The sequence below is a fragment of the Calliopsis andreniformis genome, chromosome 1, assembly GCF_051401765.1.
Source record: "Calliopsis andreniformis isolate RMS-2024a chromosome 1, iyCalAndr_principal, whole genome shotgun sequence".
NCBI classification, from domain to species: domain Eukaryota; kingdom Metazoa; phylum Arthropoda; class Insecta; order Hymenoptera; family Andrenidae; genus Calliopsis; species Calliopsis andreniformis.
In genome coordinates this window covers 9,778,516-9,804,850 of record NC_135062.1, presented here as the reverse complement: position 1 = coordinate 9,804,850, position 26,335 = coordinate 9,778,516, and the positions used below count along the sequence as shown (strand labels likewise).

The 26,335-nt window shown below is 36.3% G+C and overlaps 1 protein-coding gene across 3 annotated transcripts; it reads left to right on the top strand.

Annotated features, from left to right (window-relative positions):
* Positions 1–1,074: 1,074 nt before the first annotated feature.
* LOC143181911 (zinc transporter ZIP3-like) lies at positions 1,075–26,194 on the top strand. 3 transcript variants are annotated; one of them, XM_076382615.1, is made up of 8 exons: positions 1,075–1,240; positions 9,865–10,152; positions 11,197–11,364; positions 11,668–11,829; positions 11,916–12,080; positions 12,584–12,791; positions 13,469–13,595; positions 23,663–26,194. In XM_076382615.1, exons 2-8 carry the CDS (start codon positions 9,893–9,895, stop codon positions 23,926–23,928), a joined length of 1,356 nt encoding a protein of 451 aa, XP_076238730.1. In that variant the 5' UTR covers positions 1,075–1,240; positions 9,865–9,892; the 3' UTR covers positions 23,929–26,194. The 3 variants fall into 3 exon arrangements, with proteins under 3 accessions (XP_076238730.1, XP_076238740.1, XP_076238720.1); XM_076382625.1 differs by lacking the exon at positions 1,075–1,240 and adding an exon at positions 1,400–1,418; XM_076382605.1 differs by lacking the exons at positions 1,075–1,240; positions 9,865–10,152; positions 11,197–11,364; ... (2 more) ...; positions 12,584–12,791; positions 13,469–13,595 and adding exons at positions 15,971–16,785; positions 18,131–19,178.
* Positions 26,195–26,335: the final 141 nt, after the last annotated feature.

Here is a 26,335-nt window from a genome sequence, read left to right as displayed (position 1 = left end):
ATTCATTGTTTACCAATCCCCACGATTAGTCACGACAATGACGTACCAGCTGAAACAACGAAGTTCCTAACGAGTTTGAGGAAAAAAAAATCCGTATTTTGTGTTGCACAAATCAGTGGCTCGAATATCGTTGAAAAACCCAAGCAGCCTCGGTGAACAGCACAATTAATCTCGCTTGGATGTTCACGGTTACCTGCGCTCCACAGGTGTAAAAGCCAATAGATCGAGCATGGTCCCCCTCTTTTTTTTACCTTTCACAGTGAGAGGTGACGTAAGATCGAGACGAAGAAACGAACAAATCGAAAAACGGACAAGAGCGTGACCGTAACAGCTGATCAGCAGTTACCTTGGCAGATTGCATAATTAGGCGAACGGAAGAAGACACGTAATAGGCGAGGGAAAAAAATGGAAGATGCAGATGCTGCGTAGGCGTGAAAACCGAAAGACGCAGAAGACAATTACATTTGTGGAAACGATGTGACGCTTAACTGGCGCTGATAGAATTACTGATTAATGCGAGTCTCATCCGTGAAATTTGCATGAAAAATTGTTAATGAATTTCTTAGTGGCCAGCTATGGATTTTTTCTTGGAAATCAAAAGATTGAAAAAAAGACACCTTAATCATTGAATGATATTAATAAATAAACTACATATATGCGAATTCGTCAAAGAACTAAATATAATTCTATAATAATAAAAATAAACAATTCAGAAATTCAGAAAAATAAATTGAGAAAATGGAACCTAGATAGATGTTCACGTTAATCTCTAAATATTATAGCCTACGTGTTATTTTATGATATTTTTGAAGTGAAATAGAGAAACAGAACCGCTATTTAAATAAAGACCAAAGTATTAAAAAACCAAATATAATACAAGTAATAATAACAATATTAAAAGCTAAATATCGCCTGAAGATAAAAATGAAATATCCGCTACACATAAAAAGTAAATATCGACAATTCAATAGTTCCACCACTAGGAATTAAAAATAGATCTGAAGTCTCTCACTCTATTCCTCTTAAATTGCTCAGCATTGGAGCTCGAACGAACAGTTGCACAGTCTCCTTGATCTTGCCATCATTAAACAGATGTTGAGTTATCGGCACGTACTCCTTCTGAATACATCACGTCGCAGCACGTGAGCAGGGTGAATCGTGGATTGTTGAACTCATCCCCAGGATTCCCCGTGAAGGAGAAGGGAGATGCACGTACAGTTCAGGGAATCCCGATAAACAGGTATGAAAGTTTCCTCCATCGCCTCTGGTTGCTCTCTCCTGCAACGCTGTATTCTTCATTCACGCATCCAACTCGGAGCGTTGTGGTTCGCGATCTGGTGCCTCCTGAGCGCCCTGAAACCATTCGGAGTTCGTCCTTCGCTGAAGACTCTGACAGCTAGCTCGCTTCTTATCCTAACGTGAGATTTTTTCTCTTTTTTGGGGGGACAGTTACGTACACGCATGCGTTTTATTATAATATCCCTTTTAATTTGAATTTTGGTGAACCTGTGCTCTGGAGCTCTCGAATAAAATATCGTTTTTGTTATTTTTGGGTGAATAGTGTGAATTGTAAATTTTTAATATCATTGCTTGGCGATGAGATAGAATTTTTATTCTAATTTTTATTCTAATTCTTTTGGAAACTTAATTTTAACTAGTGTTAGAGTTTTCTTATGTGTCATAAAAATGATGTGATTCTTGCATTTCAAGTTTCTGTTGGTCTGTGGATTTAATTGAAGTGTTTCAAGAGTTTTTTTTATTAACAATCAAGTCGTGGATTAAGCAAAGTTTTTGTGCTGGAGTTTCAGGAAGTCTTACCCTAATTAGTGTTCTTATCTGTGATATTAGAGCGTGTTTTATTTTTGCATCGATTTAACAAAGAACACTCTTGTTTTTTCCTTTGCAAATGAAGTATCGTCGAATTCGCGTGAAAGGGTTTATCTTTCCAAAGATGGTATTACATTTTCTTATCTACCGTCTTGAAATAACAGTTTGAGCACTTTGTTGCTTTAATTACTTAGAAAATCCAACACACATGATTCTCTAACTTTTCCTTCGCCATTTTTAAGTGGTAACAAGACAAGTGAATTTTATATACCAAAGTTCGCGCAAATCTTATTCGCCTATATGCTATCATTTATCACGTCTCTGATAACGTTCGACAATTTTATGCTATAACCTACATCACTTCATTTCGATGAGAACTCTAAATACTTGCTTTCCAGTGTGAACAAAATTTCAATCTTAATGAGCACTGATGCTGGTAGGCGATACAAGACTTGTATTAGAAGTGACAAAGTTTGAATCTATCATAGAAGATAATCATCCTCTTTGAATGAATGACAGCCTCTTCCATGTCTTTTCTATTCATGTAAATAGTCTATCAGAATTGCTAGTACTGTTATCTTTGTCTTTTATCAGGCAGCTATCCTCTACCTATAGCAAGATTGATCATCGAATATGTACAGCTGCTAAAAGTTTATCCTTCCATCAATTATAATCGATCGCCTCAAAGAAGTTTTGCAATAGGTCGATGATGGGGCTAAATGTTTAACACGTTGCCTGCCACGTTACAATCAGAGCAACTTCTATCAGACTTTCTATAGTGATCCTAAATTTAGACAAAGTTATATCTAATTTAATTGCAATTCTTCCTTCATTGGCAATGTAATCGACAGTCTCGTAAATTATTATTATTCGATTATATATAGCAGATTGAAGTGTTAATGACCTGCATAGTTAGGATGCTGGGGTTTCATTGTAGGTACAAATGGCAATTTTATGGTAAAAGAGATACAATAGATAATAGAGATTTAATTTTTAGAGAGATGGCAGTTTTTCAGAAAAATTTTGTATTTTTATCGCGAAAAATTGATGCAGTTTACAAATTTAGAAAGTTTGTAAATATAGGTATTTGTCAAATCGATTAACTCCACAATATAAAAATATTTATATTTAATTTAGACGTAAGAAGTTAAGCATCAATCAAGTGCTTTGGTATTAAAATTTTAAAAAATTAGTAAAGTAGAGTTAATTATTTTCCACAGTTTCCAAATTTGCTACTGTTACTGGCCCATACATAGGCCATACCAGCCTATCTAAAAGGTAGATAGTGATCTAATAATGTTCCACCAAAGATAATAGAATTAGCTATCAAAAGGATGCTTCAGGTTTCAATCTCATGGCACTCTAGATAATCAAATACTGTACAAATGAGAAGTAAACGTTTTCATCAGCTGTGTTTCCTTCGTTAGCTGGTGGCCCGAGACAATTCCACTCTCACGATTGTTTACGGTTTAATGATCCTCGTTTACGGCCAATTAACCAACATTCTCGTTTGATCTGCAATCTCGTTGGCTGACTCGAAATCTTGTCTCACAGGATGTTAACGTTTTCAGAATTTCGCAGTGCCAATAAAAGTAGATTATTGAAAAGAGTATGTATTAATCAATTTAGTGAAAAGCAAAGCTGATATTTTGAGAGTTCTTCGTTTCGAATAATTAAGGAAAATCTGTGATTCTATAATACTAACGTTTTAAGAATTTTTAAAAATTATTCAAAAACGAATCTATTCATAAAATTTGATGTAAAACAAATTTGATATTTCGATTTTTCTTCATTTGAGTAATCAATGAAAATCTCTGATTCTATGCTAACGTTTTAAGAATCTTTTGATTTTGTTATAGATCATTAAAAAAAAGAATCTACACAGAAAATTTAGTGCAAAACAAATTTGATATTTTGAGTCCTCTTCTTTTTGAACAGTCCAGGAAAATCTGTGATTCTTTTATTAAAAAGTTTGAAATAATTTCTGTCAATCCATCATCGAGAGTTCGAACTTGGAGCAGACAGTCGCAGTCTGCAAAGAAAGGGGACGTCAAGGGTACAAATTAGCGAAGAAAAACAGCTGGAACTCGTTGCTGTTCGAATCGATTTTTTGGACGATTACACACAGCTCGAAACAGGTTTCGCAGAGCGATGGACACTCGACCAACACAGTGATCGTAAACCCTTCAAAGAGTGCACAGAAGCGACAAGACTCGCCAGCCCTAATTGCTTCGAGAAAGATTTCGAGGATCGAGCGCTTTTCATCAGAATTCGGCTCGTACGTGACTGTGTTAGCGATATGAGTGAAATTAGGGATATTAGTGGAACAGTTATCGAGGGAGAAATTCCTGGAGTCGAAATCTAAATACATGTGCATTGTATGAACTCCTTATGAGTGCGGTTTAATAAGTAGAACTCAACAGATGGAAAATATGCGTCGAGTCAGTGGGTAAATACTGATAAAAAACGTGGATAACAGCCTCGTGAGTGAAAATATTGACGGCGTAACCGTAAATCCATGCCAAATGTGAAGTGTCGATAAATAATGGATTAAAAATGATTTCAGCTCGGTTGGAGGTAGAATTCGATTATTGTGTCTGTAGTTGTAAAACAGAACAGTACAAGTAACATGTACACTCCAGCTCACAAGTGATAGGACACCTGTAGTTAGTAATAAAATTCTCTTATTTGTTTTGTCTATCAACATTTAACCACAGTAATCGCATAGTATATGTAATTTCGTATGTTCAATATTAGTTCTATGATATAAAAATAGTGATATATTAGTTAGTTTGTAATAAGAATTATAAAAAACTGTTTTCCTATTGGTTTATGACGAATGTGATAAATTTGACAAGTAATAATTCATTGTTTCCATTTGTACTGATATACAGATATATCATACTTTGAAAATATAATAATTATTTTATTTTTTGGTGAGATTTTCAAGCTGTGAACACACCATTCTTTCCTTCATAAATGTAATAATTGAATGAAAAAAATTTTTACCTTTTTCTGAAAGATTATTTGTTTTTTCAGACTTAAATGCAAATATGATAAGTGTCCTTACACTTATGAGCGGGAGTGTACGTATTTATATTTTCGAAATGTTGATATACAAAAGATTTGAATCTTAATTCTATATTATGGACTTGCATCTTATCTTTCTTTAAGAAAAAGTTTTCCTTGCTTGTTGACTTCTATCGAGTCATGATCTCAATTTTTGAAAAATATTCCCCTTTTCTAGAGGTCTCTATCGACTCATGAACTCAATATTTTGAAAATATTTCTTTTTCTATAAACTTCTATCAAATCATGAACTCAATTTTTTTACAAATGTTCCTCTTTTTACAGACTTCCATCAAGTCATGAATTCAACTTTTTGAAAATGTAGCTTACATAATTATCCCTTGTAGCAACAGATATATCTGTGATTGTAAGGCAAAACGACTTATGTCACATTTTGGAAAAATTCGAGTTAAGGTCTTAACTGATTTCTAGAATATACAATTTATATTTTTAGAAAGAGGAAAGGGCATTTAATGAATTTTTTCATCTAAAAAATTTTCATCTAAAGCTAAAAACCTTAAACGTCAATATTTTGAAAACAAAAACATGTGACTCAGGTCGTTTTACCTTACAACCACAAATATATGAAGAGATACTCAATCTGAAACTGCTTTTGTGACATTTCAACGATGAAACGTTGCTACTCCACCGCGAAAAAGGATCACGTTCGATCGAATACTCACTGACTTCAAAGGCTGTTATAGTTTACCTTGGCCAAACGCAGAAGTCAGTTCTCCCTTCTTTGTTCTCCCCTGGTGAGGAAACATAGCGAGCATACTTTCACTGCATTCAGTACCTGCTGGTATTACGTAGCAAGCTTAGGTATTATTTATATAAAATTTAACCATCTCATTTAGCTGACCGTCATTTTGAAATATTTTTAACCAAGCTTATTTGGGTTAGCAAATGATTTTTTTGAAGAATTTTATTATTCGTTTATTAAATAAAGTAACGCAAAATAAGCTTTCTTCTTCTAGACTCTTTCAAAAATAAAAATGATAAAATAGTTGAAATGATTGGTTTTTTTCAAACTGTAATTTTTCATCTCTGCTTCAAATCAAATTTACCCAAGCTTGTTACATGGTAGCACAGATTTTATATAGCTCTCGTTGGCTCTGCTTCCTCGTTTTTAACGACTCGTTCGGAGCGATTGGTTTTAGCAGAATCGAATGAAAAAGGAGAAACGCGACACGGTACCATCTTATGACAGGAAATCCCAATTTCTAGGGGAGAGTATTGTTCCTTTCTCAGAACAGATTCAGACTTTCTAAAATATAGATCCATAAATTCACGGTTCACATAAAGATTGTTACAATTTTTACAGATAAAATTATTAGTAATTATCTTTTATGCATCAGTTAAATCAAATCAAACTATCGGGAAAGAATGTGGTTTACTACGATTAATGCATAATAAAAATACGTTTGACGTCAGCCTCCATGCCGCAAAGGTATCCAGTGATTCATGTTTACGAGGAAAACTATTCGGCGTAAGCTACTATAAAATGAATAAGTAGTAAAGAGATTATCTTGTAATGATCTGTCTGCAGTGAACTTGGTGAATGTATGCAGGCTTCATACACCTAACAAAACACTATGGAACTATAACTATAATAACTATACATAACTTTTTGCAAACACGATCCCTATCAATTTTTTAAAGAACAAATTTCTTCACTGACGAACTTAAGCTTCTACCCAATGTGCTTTAAACATCTCTACCTGTGGACTTAGGTTTTCTCATAATCTTGCTTTTTAAGGAAAATTTCCTCAAATTCAATCTGATGTCATCCATTATACAGTACAGAGTCACTTGGCTATTTTGCATTGTCAATTTTTTTACTTTCTTTGAGCTTTTACTGTTTTGAGTTCTTTACTATCCATTGTGCACTATTCAATTTCTTAAAGGACAGTAAAACTTGATACAATAAATGCTGTAACAGAAACTTGAGCTTACTGTAAAGAGAAAATAACATATTACAATGAATTATCTAAGACATGATCAATTTTCCTCAGACGTTCAACTCTTCATCAAGAACTAAACATTCTTCAAACTGCTTCCCAAAATATATTAAACACTATTCAACAGTCATAAATAATTCCATTATTACTAACAGTAAATTCACTTATATCGATAATTGTTCCGATTATAGAAAAATTAATCACCACTCATGTGCACAGACGATATAAATAAAACTGACGCTGATAAGTTTGCCTTTCAAAACGCTCGCTTGTCAAAGTCTATCGACATCCTTTTCGAAAAATTCCACCCAAAATAATGGAAAATGTTTAAACTACAGTAATTGTATATTAAGTGTTTATCAACTGCCTTATGAACGGAAGTGTATACAAAGCCAGACGGAAAGATCGATCGACTGTACCCTTTTGCCCAAAAGATCGCTATCGTTTTTTCCCCCCAACGTCGCGAGTTAATACCACTTGTAGACCTTTGCTGTTTCGAAAAAAGAAGGGATACATATCGAGCCTGCAGCTCTGAATGGAGGTTCTTCCCCATTAGGACAATGTTATCGCGCTGAAGTCGACCAATGATTCCAATCGTCGCGAGACCTCCCGACGAACAGTCGTTAGATACAGACATATAATCGGTCTGCTGGAAGAAGTTAGGCGATTAGTAGCTCGTCAACTCTCATAATCATATCGAACGACTTGCGTGCCTTCTTTGATAATAACGTTCGGAGCGAACAGGTGTCGCGACAATTCGTCAATTTCGAATCGCGGTAAGTTGGTAGCGACAATTTGTGGTGGCGAGTTTAAGGTGGTGTGTACGAGGATTAAAGATTGGTTTCTTTGTAATTATTGCTCTAGATGATGTAATGTGGACAGAGCTTTGACCAGGCTCAATTCAACTGGGAGTGGTGTTTAATTAGTAATGGCGCATCGGTTGATAGGGAATTTATATGAATCAGAAGTAGTTGTAGACGTGTTACGGAATAGTTACAATTCTCAATTCAGGTGGTAGGTATAAGTGTTCATCTTAGAGCTTCTTAGGAAAGTTGCTCTTGAAAGTAGTCTCAAATTGTGTCCAAGAGTGCTCTAAAATTTTCTTGTTTTCTTATTCTGTGGAATTGTATTTCCTGTTTTCTCAGTTGAATCATTTCTGAACGTTACATTTTCATATTTTCAAATCCTCAAATCCTCAAATTCTTAAATTTTCAAATTTTCAAATTTTCAAATTTTTAAATTTTCAAATTTTCAAATTTTCAAATTTTCAAATTTTTAAATTTTCAAATTCTTAAATTTTCAAATTCTCAAATTCTTAAATTTTCAAATTCTCAAATTTAAAAATTTTCAAGTTTCCAAATTTTCAAATTTTCAAATTTTTAAATTTTTAAATTCTCAAATTCTTAAATTTTCAAATACTCAAATTTTCAGGCTTTCAAATTTAAAAACTTTTATAAGTCTTCCTTTTCGAGAATAGATAGAAAAATTATAATAAAGTTGGAATATATTTCATTCTGCTATTAATGCAGCTGAAGTATATATTTATTTTACTTTAATCTCTGTAGTAATTTAATAACGGTCACATGAATCAAGTTTACGAGCGCATCTGCACATTCCAACATCTTCAAGCATCGGCTGACATAAAGGAAAAGTGACGATAAAATAGTAAAACGATTATATATGATCACTGAATAATTATTTCTGTTTCTATCTTTACACCTTAATTTCACCTCGCAAGAATGTACACATTAAATTCTTTGCAACATCAAAAACTATCCATAATTCTAACGAATTCTTAGCTTTTATCGAATTTGTCCCTAGACATGTGATTAATGTATCAACGTCGAATTACGAAATATTGAGACTCCTAGACGAACACCTGAATCAATGAATAGATTTTAATATTCACGACTGACCTATATCTTTTTTCCTCTATTTCGATAACATGAAAAAAAAAAAAATGTATTTTCCTTAATTCTTTAAACAGAAATTTAAATGTAATCTTTTGCTTTTAGGTCGTTTGTAAACAGGTATCTATTAAAAGTACATCGGTATCCTTAAAATGCGAATTCTAAATACTACAAGATACGACTTATCTAAATTTGAGGACAAAGCAACACGTATTTCGCGATAATGTCACGAGTTTAATGCAGGCGTTCTTCGTGCATAAGCTTAGGAAATTCTAATACTGAAGTTGTCAAGTACAACTTCTGCTCCGTTCACATCGTCAATAAGTTGTTTTCGCGTTATACTTCGTGAAAACGGCGATAAAACCGTCGTTGGCGCGATAATACAAAGATCCATCGCTGTGACAGTCGATAACATTAAGCCTTGAGTCGAATGACGAAACACGCGTATCTGATTTCTAGATAAAAGAGAGTCCTTCGTTTTCCGAGGATCACGTACTTACCGAGAATATCATAATTAGATCCATAATTGCCATTAAATACTATGGAGCCATCATTTTTATAACGAAAACAATTTTTCAAAAATAAGAATCTACTCAGCATATGCGTTAAGCAAGCTCATATTAAAAGTGTCCTACGTCATATTACCGACGTGTAGATCGAACAGTCACATTAAGTCTCATAATTATTCAAGAAGCAATATATCTTCAATCACGATTTAGTAACTGTTCGATGAAATCGATGAATAAGTAATAATTAAAAGACGATTCGGAGATATTTGAAACTTTTAAATTTCCTTGCTAATTACATACAGGTATAATAGAAATATTAACCCTTTCAGGGGTTAAAAAATTATTTTTTCTTGGCATCTTTTATTCCCATCCTTTTTGTTTTGTTAACTAGGCTTCCAATGCCATGCTAAGTACGATAACAGAAAAAAATAAAGTATAAATAAGTATAGTAGGCACACTGTCCCACTATCCACTAAAAACTTAATTTCTATGAGGAATATCGATTTATATTGATAATTAATCGTTCGATATTTCCCTTTATATGGATATTTGAATGTTAATTGCATTTGCCGCGCTCTTTGTTACCAGAGCGTCTCGACGGTCGATAAAGGGAAACATGTCTCCATTTGAAGATAACGTGCTGATGCAAAGACTGATGAGTCCTCTGGATATGTATCACGATCCCAATCAGACGGATCACCATGACAATGAGACGGATCATCATCACCACCACCATGACGAAGACATGTCGAGTGTACTAATTGCCAAAGGTGTCACCATGGTAATTTTATGCGCGGTCAGCACGTGCATGGGCATTTTGCCGATGCAAATAGCAAAACGCTTGAAATGGAACACCGCTGACGTCACCAACCCCAGGTATCAAGCTTTCCCTATCACGTAATTTTGAATAAGTTGAGTTGACGCGACTTGGAAATACAAGAAAAAATGCTTCCTTTATAAACACGTAATTCGAGTAACAATAAACAATTCTGTGAATTTTTTCCGCTGTTTTCATTGTCACGTACAGGAAGCTATAAATACTAATTTCAAGTCAAAAATATTTTATTAAGTATGTTGTGTAACTTTAATAAGAATTAGCAAGTGTTTCCAAACTTTTGGGTATAGTGTAGCTTAAACATTGTACATTTTCTATTCTTTGCAAATCTTTCTTTAAATAAGGAATAGCTTCTATAGAGTGTCCTTTTTCTACTGATTTTGATGATACTTAAACTTCCCTTACTAAAAAAAATTCTCATACTTTTCTAACATTGAACTTTAGTTGAAAACTACAATGATGTGCTAAAATATTACTATAACTTCTATCCAATACAGAAACTGTGTCCAAGGTCTACTAAACCTACTAATCAACTAATTGTCAAGATAACAATTTTTTCCTTTACTTAACGTTCGTTTATTTAAGGTTTTTTGTAAAAAGAAGCCATATAAAATCATACAATATAAAATGAGTGTCCCAATATTAATGGAACTTGCAAACTCAAGTAATTTTTAATTGCTATAAACATAAAATTAATGGATCTTCTTTGCAAATTCAAGATGATTTAAATTACTAATAATTGAATAACTTTTAATAACAGAAGAACTTTGCGATAGCAAATCCACAAATACTTATAAATACTTCCACGCTTACTTATATAATATACTTAGAGAAATAGATAGCTCCCTGGAATTTAAATTGATAACCCAGTTCAATCGTCCCCTGCACACGCAGAAAGTAAAAAGCAAACATCTTTGGACTTAAAGGTTTGCAGAACGTATTATCAGCGCGATGATCGCGATACGCTTGGCTCAGCCAATGTCGTAATGGTTACAGTGACGACTCCAGTGACGTAATCTTGTATTACAAATGAACCACGGGTCGATAAACGAGCATTGTACTAACAATTCACTTGATTGTGGTAGGTCAACGAGACTGGTGAGCCTGCTTTTAGGATTCGGCGGAGGAGTATTGTTCTGCACGACGTTTCTCCACATGCTACCGGAAGTGAAGGAAGGGGTGGAGCATCTTATAGAGGAAGGGAAGCTTCCTGTCCTCAGCTTCTCGTTAGCTGAGACACTCACCTGTGCTGGGTGAGTGAAATTATTTTTAATTATTTTTAGAGTAGAAACTTAATTAATCGACCTCAGAATTCCTCTTAAATTTTCCTTTCCTTCATCCTATAAAATATATCTACATACCCTGGTAATTGTGAAAGTGGTCTAAATCAAATATCTAAAAAAATTGAATTTATCATTTATGTGATGTTGCAGCAATTTAGAATATTCAAAATAAATGATAAATTCAATTTCTTTAAATATTTGACTTAGACCACTTTCATTATCTCCAGTACATATAAGAGTGAAGGAGAAAAATTGAATGACCTTTTTTCTCAGATTCTTTATCATGTATTTGGTGGAAGAATCGGTGCACACCCATCTGAGGAAAAAGCAGGCCCACAAGGAGGAATGCGAGAAGCGAGACGTGATGAGAAGTACAAACGAATTGGTCGAAAATGGACAATCGATGTCAAATTGCGTCAGTGGGCATTCCCACTAGTGAGTAGATTTATTATTTATACACACACTGTGCGGGATAGTATGCAAATTACACGGAGCAAAGGTACATGAACATCTTATTGTAGCAATGGACATGGACACTCGCATCACTTGCCAGTCATAATGGACGAGAAGGATGACGACTTCGTCATAAGCTCACTGAGAGGGTTATTAATAGTTCTTGGTTTATCTGTGCATGAATTATTCGAAGGACTCGCTATCGGACTAGAAAGTTCAGCTACTTACGTCTGGTACGTTTTACGTCAGTTAATTAACGGCATGCCATTTTATTTAGAACAGAATGCAAATACCCGCAGGTGTTAACGTCCCTGACGTAGAGTCGTTATTGCTACCCTTTTTTATAGAGTAGACTGCGGATTTTTATGTAACTTCATATTTTTATATAAACACAGTTAAAGAAATAAAACCTGGATAGAAATTTACTCCATTTTTTAAAAAATACAGTTTGTACCCCATTTTTCATATGTTCTGTGTCTCTGAATATTACATATATTTTGCATATTTTAAATTTTTATAAATGGATAAAAATCAGTAGTGTAATGATAAGAAAATGAGAAATTTCAGGTGAAATAGATTTTGAAAAATGAGAAATTTCAAATAATTTCCATAAAAAAATGTGGTACCCCGACCATTAGATTCAAAGCTTCTTTTTCTTTCGTTAAATGTCCCAAATCTGTAATAATAGATTGTCTATATATATCCATACTGATAAAATCACTGTTTCCATCTGTAGGTACATGTTCGCCGCAGTGGCTGCTCATAAATTCGTCATAGCTTTCTGCATCGGTGTAGAACTGATGGCCTCCAATACCAGACAGTATCTCTCTGTTATCTACGTCTGCACATTCGCTGTTGTATCTCCTATTGGAATCGGAATAGGGATGCTCCTAGTTGGAGGCGAAAGCGCTGCTGCCAGTGGCATACTTCCAGTTCTACTCCAGGTAAATATCACTTCTTTAACTCTAACTTCATCTACTTTTGCTTAATTCTCAACTTGAAATAATTTAATTAAAATAGTTTAATTCTTCTATCGAAATCGAGTTCCCTTAATCCAAGAACAAAATATAGAAATATATCTAATCATCTGCTACTTAAATGACGTGGGTTCTCGTATTCCAAGAAGACATAATTACTTTAATACTACAGGTGTAGATTGGTACTCTGTTTCTGCGCCTTTGGATTAAAATCATAAATAAAAAAAATTTTTCATACACATACATATGAAAGTTTCTTAATTTATGAATTGAGGAATTATTTTTATTATTGAAGTTTACTAATTAACATGTAAGATTAAAAAAAGTATTTTACACTTTTAATAAAAGTTCTTGTTCTGTAAGAGTGATTTTAATTCAGAAGCACAGAAATAGGGAGAAATTCCCTAATAGTCAAAACTACTGCGACATATTTCTTCCTTATCTGTATTATTCTCAACTTCATTGCCTAATATTTCCAGTAGTTTCCCATTTTTATCCAGTATTTTAATATTCTCACAATTCTAAAATTAGTATTTCAATATTCTTAGAATTTGAACACGATCACTTGATAATCCTTCACGATCAAGTTCGCGAGTCACTTAGAAAAATTCGTATAATAGAAAAGTGTCTATTCATCAATACAGGGCCTGGCCTCCGGCACTCTATTGTACGTCGTGTTCTTCGAGATTCTTCAAGAGCACAGAAGCGGTCTCAATCAATACCTATCCATTCTGTTCGGATTCGTGGTGATGTTTGGGCTGCAGCTTCTAAGTAAGTACAAGACATACTCCCAAATAACATTCAAGTATCACTCGAACCCCAAACGCGCAAACAATGATACGGTCTGAGTCAGCCAGGCACAAAAGACACAGACTTATCTTTCCATAAATTTAACATCCTAACTTCACTGAAAATTATCAAAATTATCGTTGAAGCGACGAGAGCAAATATTCCCCTCGAAAACGAGGAACGTTGTTGAGCATTATTAGCAGTAGCCGCGACTAATCACGCGACCGAGGCGTCAACAACTGATTAAAGCAACCCTCGCAAAACAAACGCGATGCAATAAATTACAGTAAATTGTGCGATCGTGACAGACGAGAAGCACAAAAGAGTATGATAGTTGGGAGTCGAGTGCGACTGGGATTATCGATTGCCAGGGTGGTCAATAGTCACTTATCAGCAGCTGGAGCACGCGATTTCAGCCTGCTGCAAGAAAAAGACAGGGGCCAATGTTCGAGATGGCGTGGCTATTAGATGAGAGCGCGAGAAAATTATTCAAAGAGAAAGTCAGCTCCGAAGACAAGTGTATTTATGTTCCATATTAACTTCGTCTTCTTGGAGAAGCTAGAATAATAATGACTGTTTATGGCACGAAGATGTGTTTCTAGGTTCCATGTTGGGGAGGATGGGAATATTACTGTGAGTAAATCTGACAGAATTGCCAGTGTCTATACTAGGTATATCTACTAGATATAGGAACATTACTATGATCAGATGTGATAGGACTGCTAGTGTCTACGCTGGGTAGATCTACTAGATATAGTAACTACAAGATTTCTACTAGGTAAACCTACTAAATATAGTAACACTTAAGTGTCCCCACTGAACAAATGTTTCATTGGAAAATCGAGTAAAAAAAGGCACACCTACGCTGTTACACTTTCCGAATATGACTCACGTAACGAAAAGCCTGCTTTTTCTGCACCAATGATTCGAACTCTGATTTACCATTACCGAACTGCCTTTCACTACGAAACCAGCTTCTCCATTTATGTTCGACCACACTTGGATCCACGATCAACATGGTATCTTTACTTGAAACCTAAACACGCAATTGATTCTCCCTCTATCTTCAATTTTCACAGTATGGAATCGAATGCCATATCCTAGATTCCAATGAGGAATTCTCAGAAAAGAAATCGAGAGTATCAAATACACTGACTCAACTCAACTGAAATACACTATTATTGTCGAATATGTGTTATCTTTCGATCGATCGATCAATGAAAGAAATCAATCGACACCATGCTTGACAATCATTCATTCTCCTCTGTATGCGTCAGCGAGTATCTGAGAATCTTACCTTCTAGGTGCTCAACTGTTACCAAACAAATCTACGGAGTAATTCAAAAGAATGCGCTATTCTATGAAAACAACTTCAATTCTTGTTTCTACAAGTATTATGTGTACAAATTAAGTAAGGTCAGATAACTGTCCTAATGTAGAATATATGCCTAATATGAAACATCACAATATTAGAGAGTCCTGGCACTTACAACAATTTTTATGAAGGAGAACTATCCTCAATCCTTGAGTCAAAGTAAACTCCAAAGTTCCACAGGAAATATGAATTCTAGATATAATTCTAAATTTGCAAGAAATATTCAAGAAAATACCGCAGCCTGAGTTTCCGCAAAACAATCTTTAAAACAATATCACGCATAAGAAAAATAGCGTAACAATTTGATTTTAGCCCGATGAGTTCTCCAAACAAGGGAAATAGGAGCTTCAGTACAAATAATAAATATTATTTTTATAAAAGTTCTTTATAAACGTCTCAATTTAAAGGCACAGAACTATGCACCAAGTACTCTAGCTTCAGAAACGCAAAAAGCCAAGGCTCTGCCGTTTTACTGGAATCGTTATATCCTTTATCGACTATACCCTATCAGTACCCTCGTTTTTGAAGCATCCAGTACCCCCAACCATTCTCCACGTACCTGCGAGCCGTTCACGCGGTGCTCGGTAGCGTACATAGTCAGACAGGGGGCTAGGGAAGGAGAGAACGTTGGTAGGGAAGCAGACTAGCTGGAAGGGGCAGAGAGCAGGAAACGATTCGGCTTGGGCTGTAAGACGCGAGGGGATCGAGTCGGGTCTCCAACCAGGCCTGGAGTGTCCGATTCACCGTCGAGCCGCGTGGAACGAGCCTCGTTCCTCCTCGTATTCCTCAGAATCCTCCTCCTAGCATCTCAAACAGAACACGAGCGAAGATCGTACTCCATCTCTGGATCATCGTCGATCCAACTGTGACGAATCTCGCAACGTCCATCAGTTTCAATCGCGCTCTTCGCTGGACAGGTTGAAACAAAACCACAGAGGGAGGGAGGGGGCGGGTGGATCCACTCGGTTGGAACCAGGACACGCGATTCGCAGAGGTCCAACACGTTGGTCTCTGGATTATGAATCACACGGGATAGAAAGTGTGTTATTTTTCGCTTTCGGCAGTGCCAACGAAAGTCGGAGAAAGTGGGCGATAGTTTTTTCTTGTTTTCGAAGATTCTCTTCTGTGTTTCTTCGGTGGTTATCGATTCGCGTAGGGTTTTCCTGATTTCTCTGATAGAGAAGTCTTCGAGGATGTCAGTGAGGGGGCACGACAAGTGTCTTAATTAGATAGTTCGCAGTGCTAAGTGAAAAAGTGGCCACGTTAAGTCGCCGAGGAGAGTAAGAAGTGTGGAACACCTGTGGGCCAGAACGAGTGGAGCTTGAAGGTCGAGATGGCAGTTGGCGAAGAAACGAGGAAGGAGACGGTGAAGCGGTAATTGAAGTAAAAAACGTTGAAGACTATTTGAACGTTGATAGTTCAGCGTGATGAATTGGGGGCACAGTGGAGAGGCTGAGAGTGGTTCTGACTTTGAGTTTAGAGCGAAGAAGCAACGTGGATATTAGTGTTTTTGAGCCAAGGTTTAAGTGTCATTTGGAGGAAGTATAATAAGGATTGAAGATGGAAGAAGCAACGACGTCTACGATATTACTAGTGGCTAAGATTGGAGCAATGATTGGGCTTGGTTTTGGGTCCCTCATATTGGGCACGCTGCCTTTGATTGTTGGGAGATATAGAATAAATCATCAGAGAAAACGACACCGAGGGATATCTAGCAATTCCAGCAGCTGCACTTCTGCTTCCATTTCCAACGCTTTCTCTTCGAGTGTTGCTTCAACTTCGACTTCAGATTCTCAAGTATGTTTCGAGGAGAAGCTATTCCCTTTATTTTAATATGGTGAAGATCTCTATAGATTAACTTTTAAGCAGTAGGATGAAGAACACAGTTCGTAATACAATTTTTAAATTATTTGTAGTTATGAATTTTAGCTTATTCGTTAGCAGTAAATTTTAATTGAAAAATGCTAAGATGAAAGAATTGTCTTAAAAGATAAATGAGAGAAGAAAAATCCTTGAAATAAAAGAAAATTGTCTTATCAAATTAACACTGTCAATAACATATAACACAATGCTTTTATCAGTTGAATGGCAAAAAAATTCACAGAATATCGCAGCTTTCATGGTGTTAACATAGCAAATAGACACTCAAACAACAATTTATCTTTATGTAAGAATAGTTGATTTTTACGAACTGAGTTAATGTTTGTGCATGGTAATATGTACATTCTCCATTCTTTGCATATCTTTTTTTACATAAGGAATAGCTTCTATAGAGTGTCCTTTCTCTACTGATTTTAATGATACCAAAACTTTCTTTTCTAACAACGAACTTTAATTGAGAACCAAAATGATATGACAAAATATTAATATAGCTTCTATCCAATACAGAAACTGTGCCCAAGGTCTGACTGATCCTTAAGATAGCAATTTTTCTTATCAGTTATCAAAATTAGCCCCTTATTTTTGCAACGCTTTTAATAAAAAAAAACTGTATAAGATTATGAGTGAATAAATTACAGTATTACTGTTGCTATTAAACCCACTCCTACATTATTTTAGTCTTCAGAACGAAATACAAAATCCTATCTCCTCTTTCCAAACTCTTTGGTATTATCAAAAGCAGTAAAAATTCAGCGAATGGGAAAAAATATTTGTACATCTGTTTTGTTTAATAAGACTAAGATATAGAAAGCTCGTAACAAAAATTTCTCTTATTAAATTTCACCATTTTCTTAATAACAAAACATTCTAGTAGTCAGAAGAGAAGTTGTCAAGTTACAATATAATAGAACTTATCCCATCAAAAACACAAAATTAATATTTTGCTAAAGAGAGCGTTAATCGATCAAACAAAAATGAAAGATACTCTAGTATTTTTTGCCCTCCCAAAAGAGAACAGAAATTGGCCAGCTTCCTTTTTGTTACGAGCTCTTTAATTACATTATTGCACAATGAGATCATCTTCACACGCAATATACCATTAAAAAAACATTCTCTGTTAGCACACTACTCTTCTATATAATATTACTATACAAAAACCAGTTGTACAAATATTTTCCAAGTCACTATAGAATTCCCTAGTCCAAGAAAGGACACTCTACTGAAACAGGCGATCAATCCGAAATGACCAGCAAATTCCTAGGGCCTCCAGACATCCCTGCTCCTCTGCTTCGGAGGAGGGGTCCTCCTGTTCACCACGTTCCTGCACCTAGCGCCGGAAGTCCGCGCAAGTGTGGAGAGGCACCAGACAAATGGTCAACTGCCGACCCTAGGCACGCTGAGTCTCTCCGAATTGCTGTTCTGCAGCGGCTTCTTCCTCGTCTACTTCGTTGAGGAGGCGGTGCACGCAGCGTTGACGGGAAAACCCGAGTCGTCGGAGGCACTGCTATACAGGACAGTGTCGGTGCGCAGATGCAACAATCAGACAGGTGCGTCGGCGGCCACGTCGACAGGCTCAACGACCACCGTTTCCACCACCACCAGACCCATCTGGAAGGAGGACACCGACGACCTGGAGGAAACAGACACCGAGTCCAGCAAACGATCCACCCATCACCTGGACGATCTTCGCGATGGCAAGCAGGACAAGACTCTGCCAGCGATCTTCGTCCTGTCCTCACCGACGGGGCTGTCCTCGATAGAGCGTCATCCAGATAACACGAGGCACCCCTCGGACGTGAACTTGAATAACTACCCCAGGACGGTCCACCATGAACACAAACACACGCCCATGACGAAGAACACGTCGGTGCAAGGACTCCTCACTGTCCTGGCCCTTTCCTTCCACGCCATTTTCGAGGGCCTAGCTGTTGGACTAGAGCCCTCCATTGCGTCTGTTGTTTATCTAGCAGCTGCCATTGCCACGCACAAATTGGTCATCTCGTTTTGCGTTGGAATGGAGCTCTACGTCGCTGGCGCTTCCACCAGGACCACGCTGGGGTATCTGTCGATATTCTCGATGGTCACGCCCATTGGTATCGCCGTGGGCCTGGCTCTGGGTCATTTTAAGAATGACAGTGAGAACCTAGGACCAACCCCTACGATACTGCAGGGAATGGCGGCTGGGACGCTGCTTTATGTGGTCTTCTTCGAGGTCCTCGCGCGGGAGAGGGCCAACGAGAAAAGTGGACTCTTGCAGCTGACTGCTATTATCATTGGGTTCATGCTGATGCTTGGCCTGCAAATCGCTAGTGAGTGTTTTGGTGGGGGGGCGTGATTTCTGTGGGTCTTGAATTTGTGAAATTTTGAATGATCAGAGTTTCAGGGGAATACGATATTCTTGTTGATTGTTGAGCTTGGTTCTCAATAGGTTCCTTTGATCTCAGGAATAATTCAATCTTTTCCTTTTTCTGTGGCTGGATATTTAGAGATCTTAAGACGAAGCTTGAGCTACCCTTTCATCTCAAGAAAAAGTATTCTTGCTAAATATTCGTAAAGATAGAAAGAAGTTCTGATGAGTAAAACTTCTATCTTTTACTAGTAAAAATTGCTAGAAGTGTTTCGTTAGTGGGAATTAGGGGAATTGATTCTCATAAGTCTTAAATAACTTCTTCTGACCAGATTTTGGTAATGAAAGTTGGCTGCTCTCATTAATTATTGAACTTGGACAGTTTTGACGAGTGAAATTTCAATCTTTTCATGAAGAATTCTGCCGTAAAAAATTGGAACGCATTCAGAGCCTTGACAGAGAATTTAGAGCACAGGCTCCTGAGCACATTGAATGCGCTTCAAACTCCCTACCAGCTGGCGTCATCGAAATCGTTTCTTGCGTCATTAACGAACGTTTTGGCAGGCTTTCATTCTTCATAGCCCATCAATGTCGGTGCAAACCTACCGCAGGTACGCCCTTGATGCGATCACCTGCTACGTGTTACGCGGTACCTATCGATTTACCTCGAAACCTACCGACCAAAAAGTCACGGTCACGAAGACCTTTAAGAAATCCAACCGACACTAATACCATCATTACTTCTGTGACTGTAGGTCAATAAGACCTAAGCAAGAAAGGCAAGCTACACTTTAGGAAAATTTGAGTCTGTGTCTTACTCAAAGCCCTCAGGACAAAATTTTTGTAGTAAATATTCCAATAGCTGACCATGCCCCAGTACTTAAACACTAATCCTAGGTTTACTTAATTTTAAGCTTAAATTCTAATGTAATTTAAAACAAAGAACAGTATGTGGGAACTGGAGCATTTGCCTTATTTTTAGCGAAAGAAGATGGAATGAAAGAAACTTCTTTCTCAAAACTAGGTGTCCATAATTAAGACATGGGAAGTCGCAAGTTCCTAACACATAGGAACATAGATTCCCAAAATAAAAACAAAAGGCTTATATTGCTTTACAATCACAGACTTTTTCTCTAGTATTCCAACACAGAAGAATTTACAGATTCAACTCACGATATCAATAAACAAACAATATACTAGATCAAAACTGATCAAACCATTATCTCTACGTTTACCAAGATTGTCTTTATCAACGAATGCATTCTCAGATGGTCTTATCGAACTAGCAACCCACAGTAGCTGTTACTCATTCCGATAAAACGTACAGGATCAAATGTGAAAGATAGTCCAACAATATTTGACTCATCTTGGACCGTGGACGCAAACATTCTTCTTATGAAACCTCGAGATACCTAGAATCTTTGAGACAACTCGATCCTCAATGGCTAATTCGACAAGGAAGTCGGAATAGTCTTCGAACGTGGGCAGACGTCTACTTGACAGACTGTTCGCGTGCAAGTTCCCTTCGAAGAGGCAACTTTAAGCCGTCTACGCGACTGATTACCGCGAATTTACGGATTGACTTTATTCCCTTCTCGCCTCCCACTCTGTTTCCCCCTCTCGTGGCACATCGTCGCTCTGGCCACACGACAGCTCAATTGCAATTAGGTTAATGACTCCCGATAACTCAGGGCATAAAGGCACTGGAACTTTTGCCTCGTGGCGAAGTCTGTCCAGGAATCGTCGCTGACTCGCGTCGAGCGACAATGAAACTCGGATGTAACTATTAACCTATTAACCCTAGGAATACTGAAGCACCGAGTAGGGGTGGGATCAAGTTCAATAAGAGTATAGGAATTCGAGTCAATTCGAATTCGAGTTCAGTATCGAAGACTCGTTTCGTGGATTTTGAATGGAATCTAGTGGGAAGCAATATTTCATTGGTTGTAGTTGCAAGGTATTTAGTATCTGTTGTAGAATTAGTGTCAAGTTTCAGAGTGTATTGAATCCACTTGTTTTCTGTGTGACTTAATACACTTTAGCTCTGGGGTCCAGATATGGAGATGTATTCTTCAAGAATTTTTCCTAAAATACCAGTGAATTTTATGTAAACTTGATTGTTCTTTAAATATCAGTACAAATTCAAATTACATTTCGGGTCATGCAGACCTAAGCACAGGGTTGATTAATAGTTCGTAGACTGCAGCTTTGCATGTATGACAATTTGAAGTGTGTAAAAAATTACAGAATGCATATATTAAAAACCTAGACAACATGAAAAACAGAGTGCAAATTATACTATTTGAAAGATAAAACCTATTTTTTCTCAGGCTTCATTTCTTTAACTATCTCTATAAAGACATGAAATTGCATAAATACCTGCAATCCAACAATTTATAATCACTTTAAAACTTGCTCGTTCCGAGGCCTATCGCAAGACACTCAATATCTCAGTTATCTTCATCATCGTTAACATCGATTTCAAGAGTACTGGCGTCAAATCGTTCAAGATGTTGAAATGCTTTCACGCTACGAACTCGAAGTTGTGGCTGATCGATCACGCGTTCCACGCAGTGCCCACGTTACAAATTTTCACCTGCCGTCTGAGACCGTGGCCAAGTGCAAGGTCTTCATCGAGCACGATTAAACGCATACTTGAGCGCCATTTGAGACGCGTTTCTTCGTCCAATGTAGCAACAGAGAACGTGTTAGTCGAGAGATAGAACCAGAAGGAGTCAGTGGTAACGACTACATTTACGGAAGTGTCACCCGTTATGCAATTTGATTTCACGGTGTATCACTGGCGTACACGTAAGGCACGTTATACTATCCAATTCAGGAAGGCGCAAACACAATAACCGCTTGCCCGTATTACGATTCATTCCGGTTTGTTTACTTTGTCAGTCATTAACCTTTGTGTTCTGATGGCCAGCAGTATTCCATTATCACAGCGAGTGCCATTAATATTTGAACGCGTATAATTTTCTGAGCTCTGCAGATTGAGTAACTATACAAGAAGAAAGAGAAATACATTACAGTATGTTATAGTATGATATAATGGGTGTATTAGGGTGGTCCCTATTTTTCGACTTCGAATATTCTTTGGTTTCACCCCTCCTCCTCGCCAATGGTCAGTATTAATGAAAAAATAATGTGGGTAAAAGATGGGCTCGATTTGATAACAGAAAAACGTGCACTTCTTTTAAAGATATTAGTTTTTTATTAATCCCCACCATTTTAGGATGTGAAGTTAAAAAATTCGGCAAAAAGTTTTTCATCGTCTGTGCATAACTAAGGATCATTCTAATAGTGTATAGATATTCAAGAGGAAAAATAGTATTGATTTGTTACACATTATTGCTTAAATATTAATATAAAAAATATGCAAGTTCCTAATATTACACAAATATTCGGATATTTTACAAACTGAAGTTTGAAAATTAAAATAATCATCTTCTTATGAAGAAGTGAACACCTTATGAAATGAATTGAACCTTAGAATTTGCAAAGAATGACATTAACCGCTAAAAAACGAATTTTAAAAATTATCTGGTAGAAGAGTAACTTATAAAATTCGAGTATTAATAGCATATTTATATAAACTATATAGATAGTAATCTATATAAATCTATATTAATTATATAGATAATAATATGATATCTGTACGATCTTCACTTCACCAAGAGATTCGATAATAGCCATTACGTCAATTAGCTACACGCGTTGCATCTACCATTAGCTGCCTTTTTAGAATGGAACGTACGATGCATCGGTATCAGAGCAGAGTGCTTACAGGAAGTGTAATCTCGCACAAGACTCGTAATTACATTCTCACGATTAGTATGCCTGCATGTAAACTGTATGTTGTAATGTGTACACTTTGTGTTAGAGACTTCGAGAATCCGATAAAAACAACGGTTGCACAATATTCTCGCAGAATTTCATAAAAAGAAAATTGTTCTAGAGAAATGGGGTTTATGTCTGTGGGCTTTCTCTAGCCATGACAATGACTCAAGACTGGTTGACAATCCGACCGACTTTTGGTCGCTTTCTCGACTGACTATCGTGATTCAATCTACAATTGCTACTTGTGAGATATTTATAGGAATTGAGGAATGTTCAACCCCTTAGCAAAATGGTGGTCTATTCTAAAGTAGCAGGTGGTTATAAAAAAAATTCATGTATAATAGTTTAAAACAAAACAATTTATGTATAATAGTTACTCTATAATACATGATTTTATCCATAATGTACAAAAATAGAGACAAGTATTCTATTAACGCTCAACCCTGGTTCCTACTGATCAAAACTCAAAGCCATTTATGAACAAAAATTCTCACCAGAAACAAGATCAAGACAGTGCCAAAATAATCAATTCCAGTTCTCACTTCTGCTGTAAACACCATTGCTAATACAACCATTTAAACTGTACTTTTTCATTTACAGCCGCGCACTCCCATTCCCATTCGCATGGTCACCAGCACGACCACGACCACGATGGGGACCATCACGAAGACGACCACGAGACCGACCACGTCCACGAATTGGTCTCCCACGAGCATGTTCATTCGAACAAAACAGGCGAAAGGATACTCACCGACACGATCGACAGGGTGGCAGGCAGCATCGCGGAAACTGTCAGCAGCCTCTTGTCCTCGACGAAGAGTCCCGCGAGTGTTTCGTTAAGGAACAATAGCGATACGACGATGTAGGGTTCGCTCACAAGGAGTGAATCCTTTGGCTGAGGTGCCATTAGTTCCTCCATGGGATTGGCGTCTCCCGATCGGTACTTACTTTCGGGGATCAATCTCAATCGTGCTACTTAGAATACGCCGAGGCAGTCTGGGAAAAGGTGTAAAAGAACGTGAGAGTGGAAGAGGGTCCCAGGGGAAAAGGACAGTATTAGAAAGCAACTGGTCGATCGACATTTCGAGATCGAGAAAAATCAAGGGCGATCCCTTTAGGCGAAAAATAGTGTAATACTCTTGCTCTGCGTCTATCGTACATAGAAAATGTCCCTTTCTAACGCGAAGCCTTTGCAATATTTTACAGAGTGGTAATAAAAGTGCGGGGCATTTTTAGAGGTGGATTTAGATATGGAAACAGTGACACAAATTCATGTGTAATCTTAGGTCTAATAATAGTTCAAACGTAGGTTTTTTGACCAATTTGGTACTTTTTTTCAATCAGTAGTACTACACTGCGGTACCTTATGCATTTTTGAGAAATTTCGAACTATAGAAAAGCATGGTATCCATATATGGTATGGAAAAATGTATAGAATATTAAAAATTAAATATTTGAAGAGTGAAACGAATGTTCTGTTAGCTCTGATTTTCTTAATTTGCATAAATATTCGTAGTCTAGTAATAAGCGAAGATATGAAATCGTGTGAACACTGCCTAATCGTTTCAGCAAAATTCCTAATTGGTCAAAAAACCGCAAAAAGTCATCTGGGCTAGTTGTAAAAGAAAAGTAAAAAAGGAGAGCAAATAATTCTACAAAAATGCCCCACATTTTTATCAACATCTTTACTCTATAACGCGAAAAAATTTGTATCAAAGGAAAGATTCGGAATGTTTCCAGTTTTTGCGATTTCAAGATTATTCCCTTTTTTCTTGTAGCTAATATACGTTTTTAATGTAATGGTTATGCAAGGGAATTCCTGTTAATTTTTAGAATCGAGGGATTGGATAACCTTGAAATCTTCGAAATTATATTTACACGTTACAGGGCAATTACTTTTTTAGATCGACAAAAGTAGCAAGAATATTCAAAGCAATCTTGTTAAAATCTGTATCTTATATAACTTACATTTCTGGCGTATTGAAGAATCAAAGACAAACTGAACGTGGAGATTTGCGAAGAACAGACATAAACGCGCGAAAAATGATCACGTGACGCAGGAAGTGTTGCCAATACCCTTAAGGCGGTATATTTATGTGATACGATTCACGAAAATATATGTGTGTATGCACATACGCACCAGCCGTGGAATCGCGTTACTTATTCTATTTTTTTATGCAATATAGACTGTATGGAATATCCATATCGAGTTATTACCTTTTATACTGTAATTAGTAAAATCCATCTTAATATTGTTCGTATATAGGAATATTTAAAACCTGCACATATAATATGCATATTGCATGATGTATATTTTGTAACTATTAATATCGATTTTTTTCCACTCGTGAAGATCGAATCCCAAAATAGAATATTATTAGGTGTACAAATTAATTCTCTTTATTGCAAAATTCAATAGAGGAAATTCAGAATAATTTAATTATTATTTTTTATGATTATACCTCATTTACAAATATTTCTTTGTTACTTAATAACAGATGAAAATAAACGAGAATTCTTTCTTTATCGAAGTTTAATACTGCATCAACTGTCTAGAATTATCATTATTAAAGAATTACCATTTTAATATGACATGAGAAAAAATTTAAACTTGAAATGAACATATAATTTATTTATATTGAGCAGCTAATTAATTTGCATACCTAATATGAACGCGTATAGTATACTTTTGAGGAACGATACAATTTTTTATTGTAATTGAATGACTTTTAGATAGCCATTGCCATTTTCATCATGAGATTATGTATATACATCGAGCATCCAAGTGGAATGACAATATGCTATCATTAAGTACGAAGACAATGGGTCACGTTAAACATGGGAAACTATATTTTACAGATGCTTGCAATTCCACGTTATCATGTTTGTCTCATCGCTCGTATATACAAATCATAAGACTCATAAGGCGACAGGTACACGGTTGTATACAAACATTTCAATAACATCGCGAGAAGCATATTTTTCATACCAAAGAATTTCTATAATCTTCATTGTACAACGATGATGTACGTGTACGTATACGTGAAACAACGAATGAAAAAAAGAGCGCATAAAATTGTAATTTTAATATAGAATATTTAATATAAGATCAATAAAGGTAAACACTTTGTACCTGTCAGTATTTCTCTGCCTTTCAAAATTTAAGTAATCAATGAAATTTAAGAACTTCCCATTGTTAAGTTTACATAATATATAATTCATTTCCATTTGGTATAGTACAACTGTTAAGTTTATAATTAAGATAACATAAAT

Bases quoted from the DNA above. Each gene is read 5' to 3' on its own strand.
- LOC143181911 (XM_076382605.1), top strand. From the start codon at position 16,549: ATGGAAGAAGCAACGACGTCTACGATATTACTAGTGGCTAAGATTGGA. The intron at 16,786-18,130 runs GTATGTTTCGAG...GCAAATTCCTAG, and splicing joins CTTCGACTTCAGATTCTCAA to GGCCTCCAGACATCCCTGCT. The intron at 19,179-23,662 runs GTGAGTGTTTTG...TTTCATTTACAG, and splicing joins GCTTGGCCTGCAAATCGCTA to CCGCGCACTCCCATTCCCAT.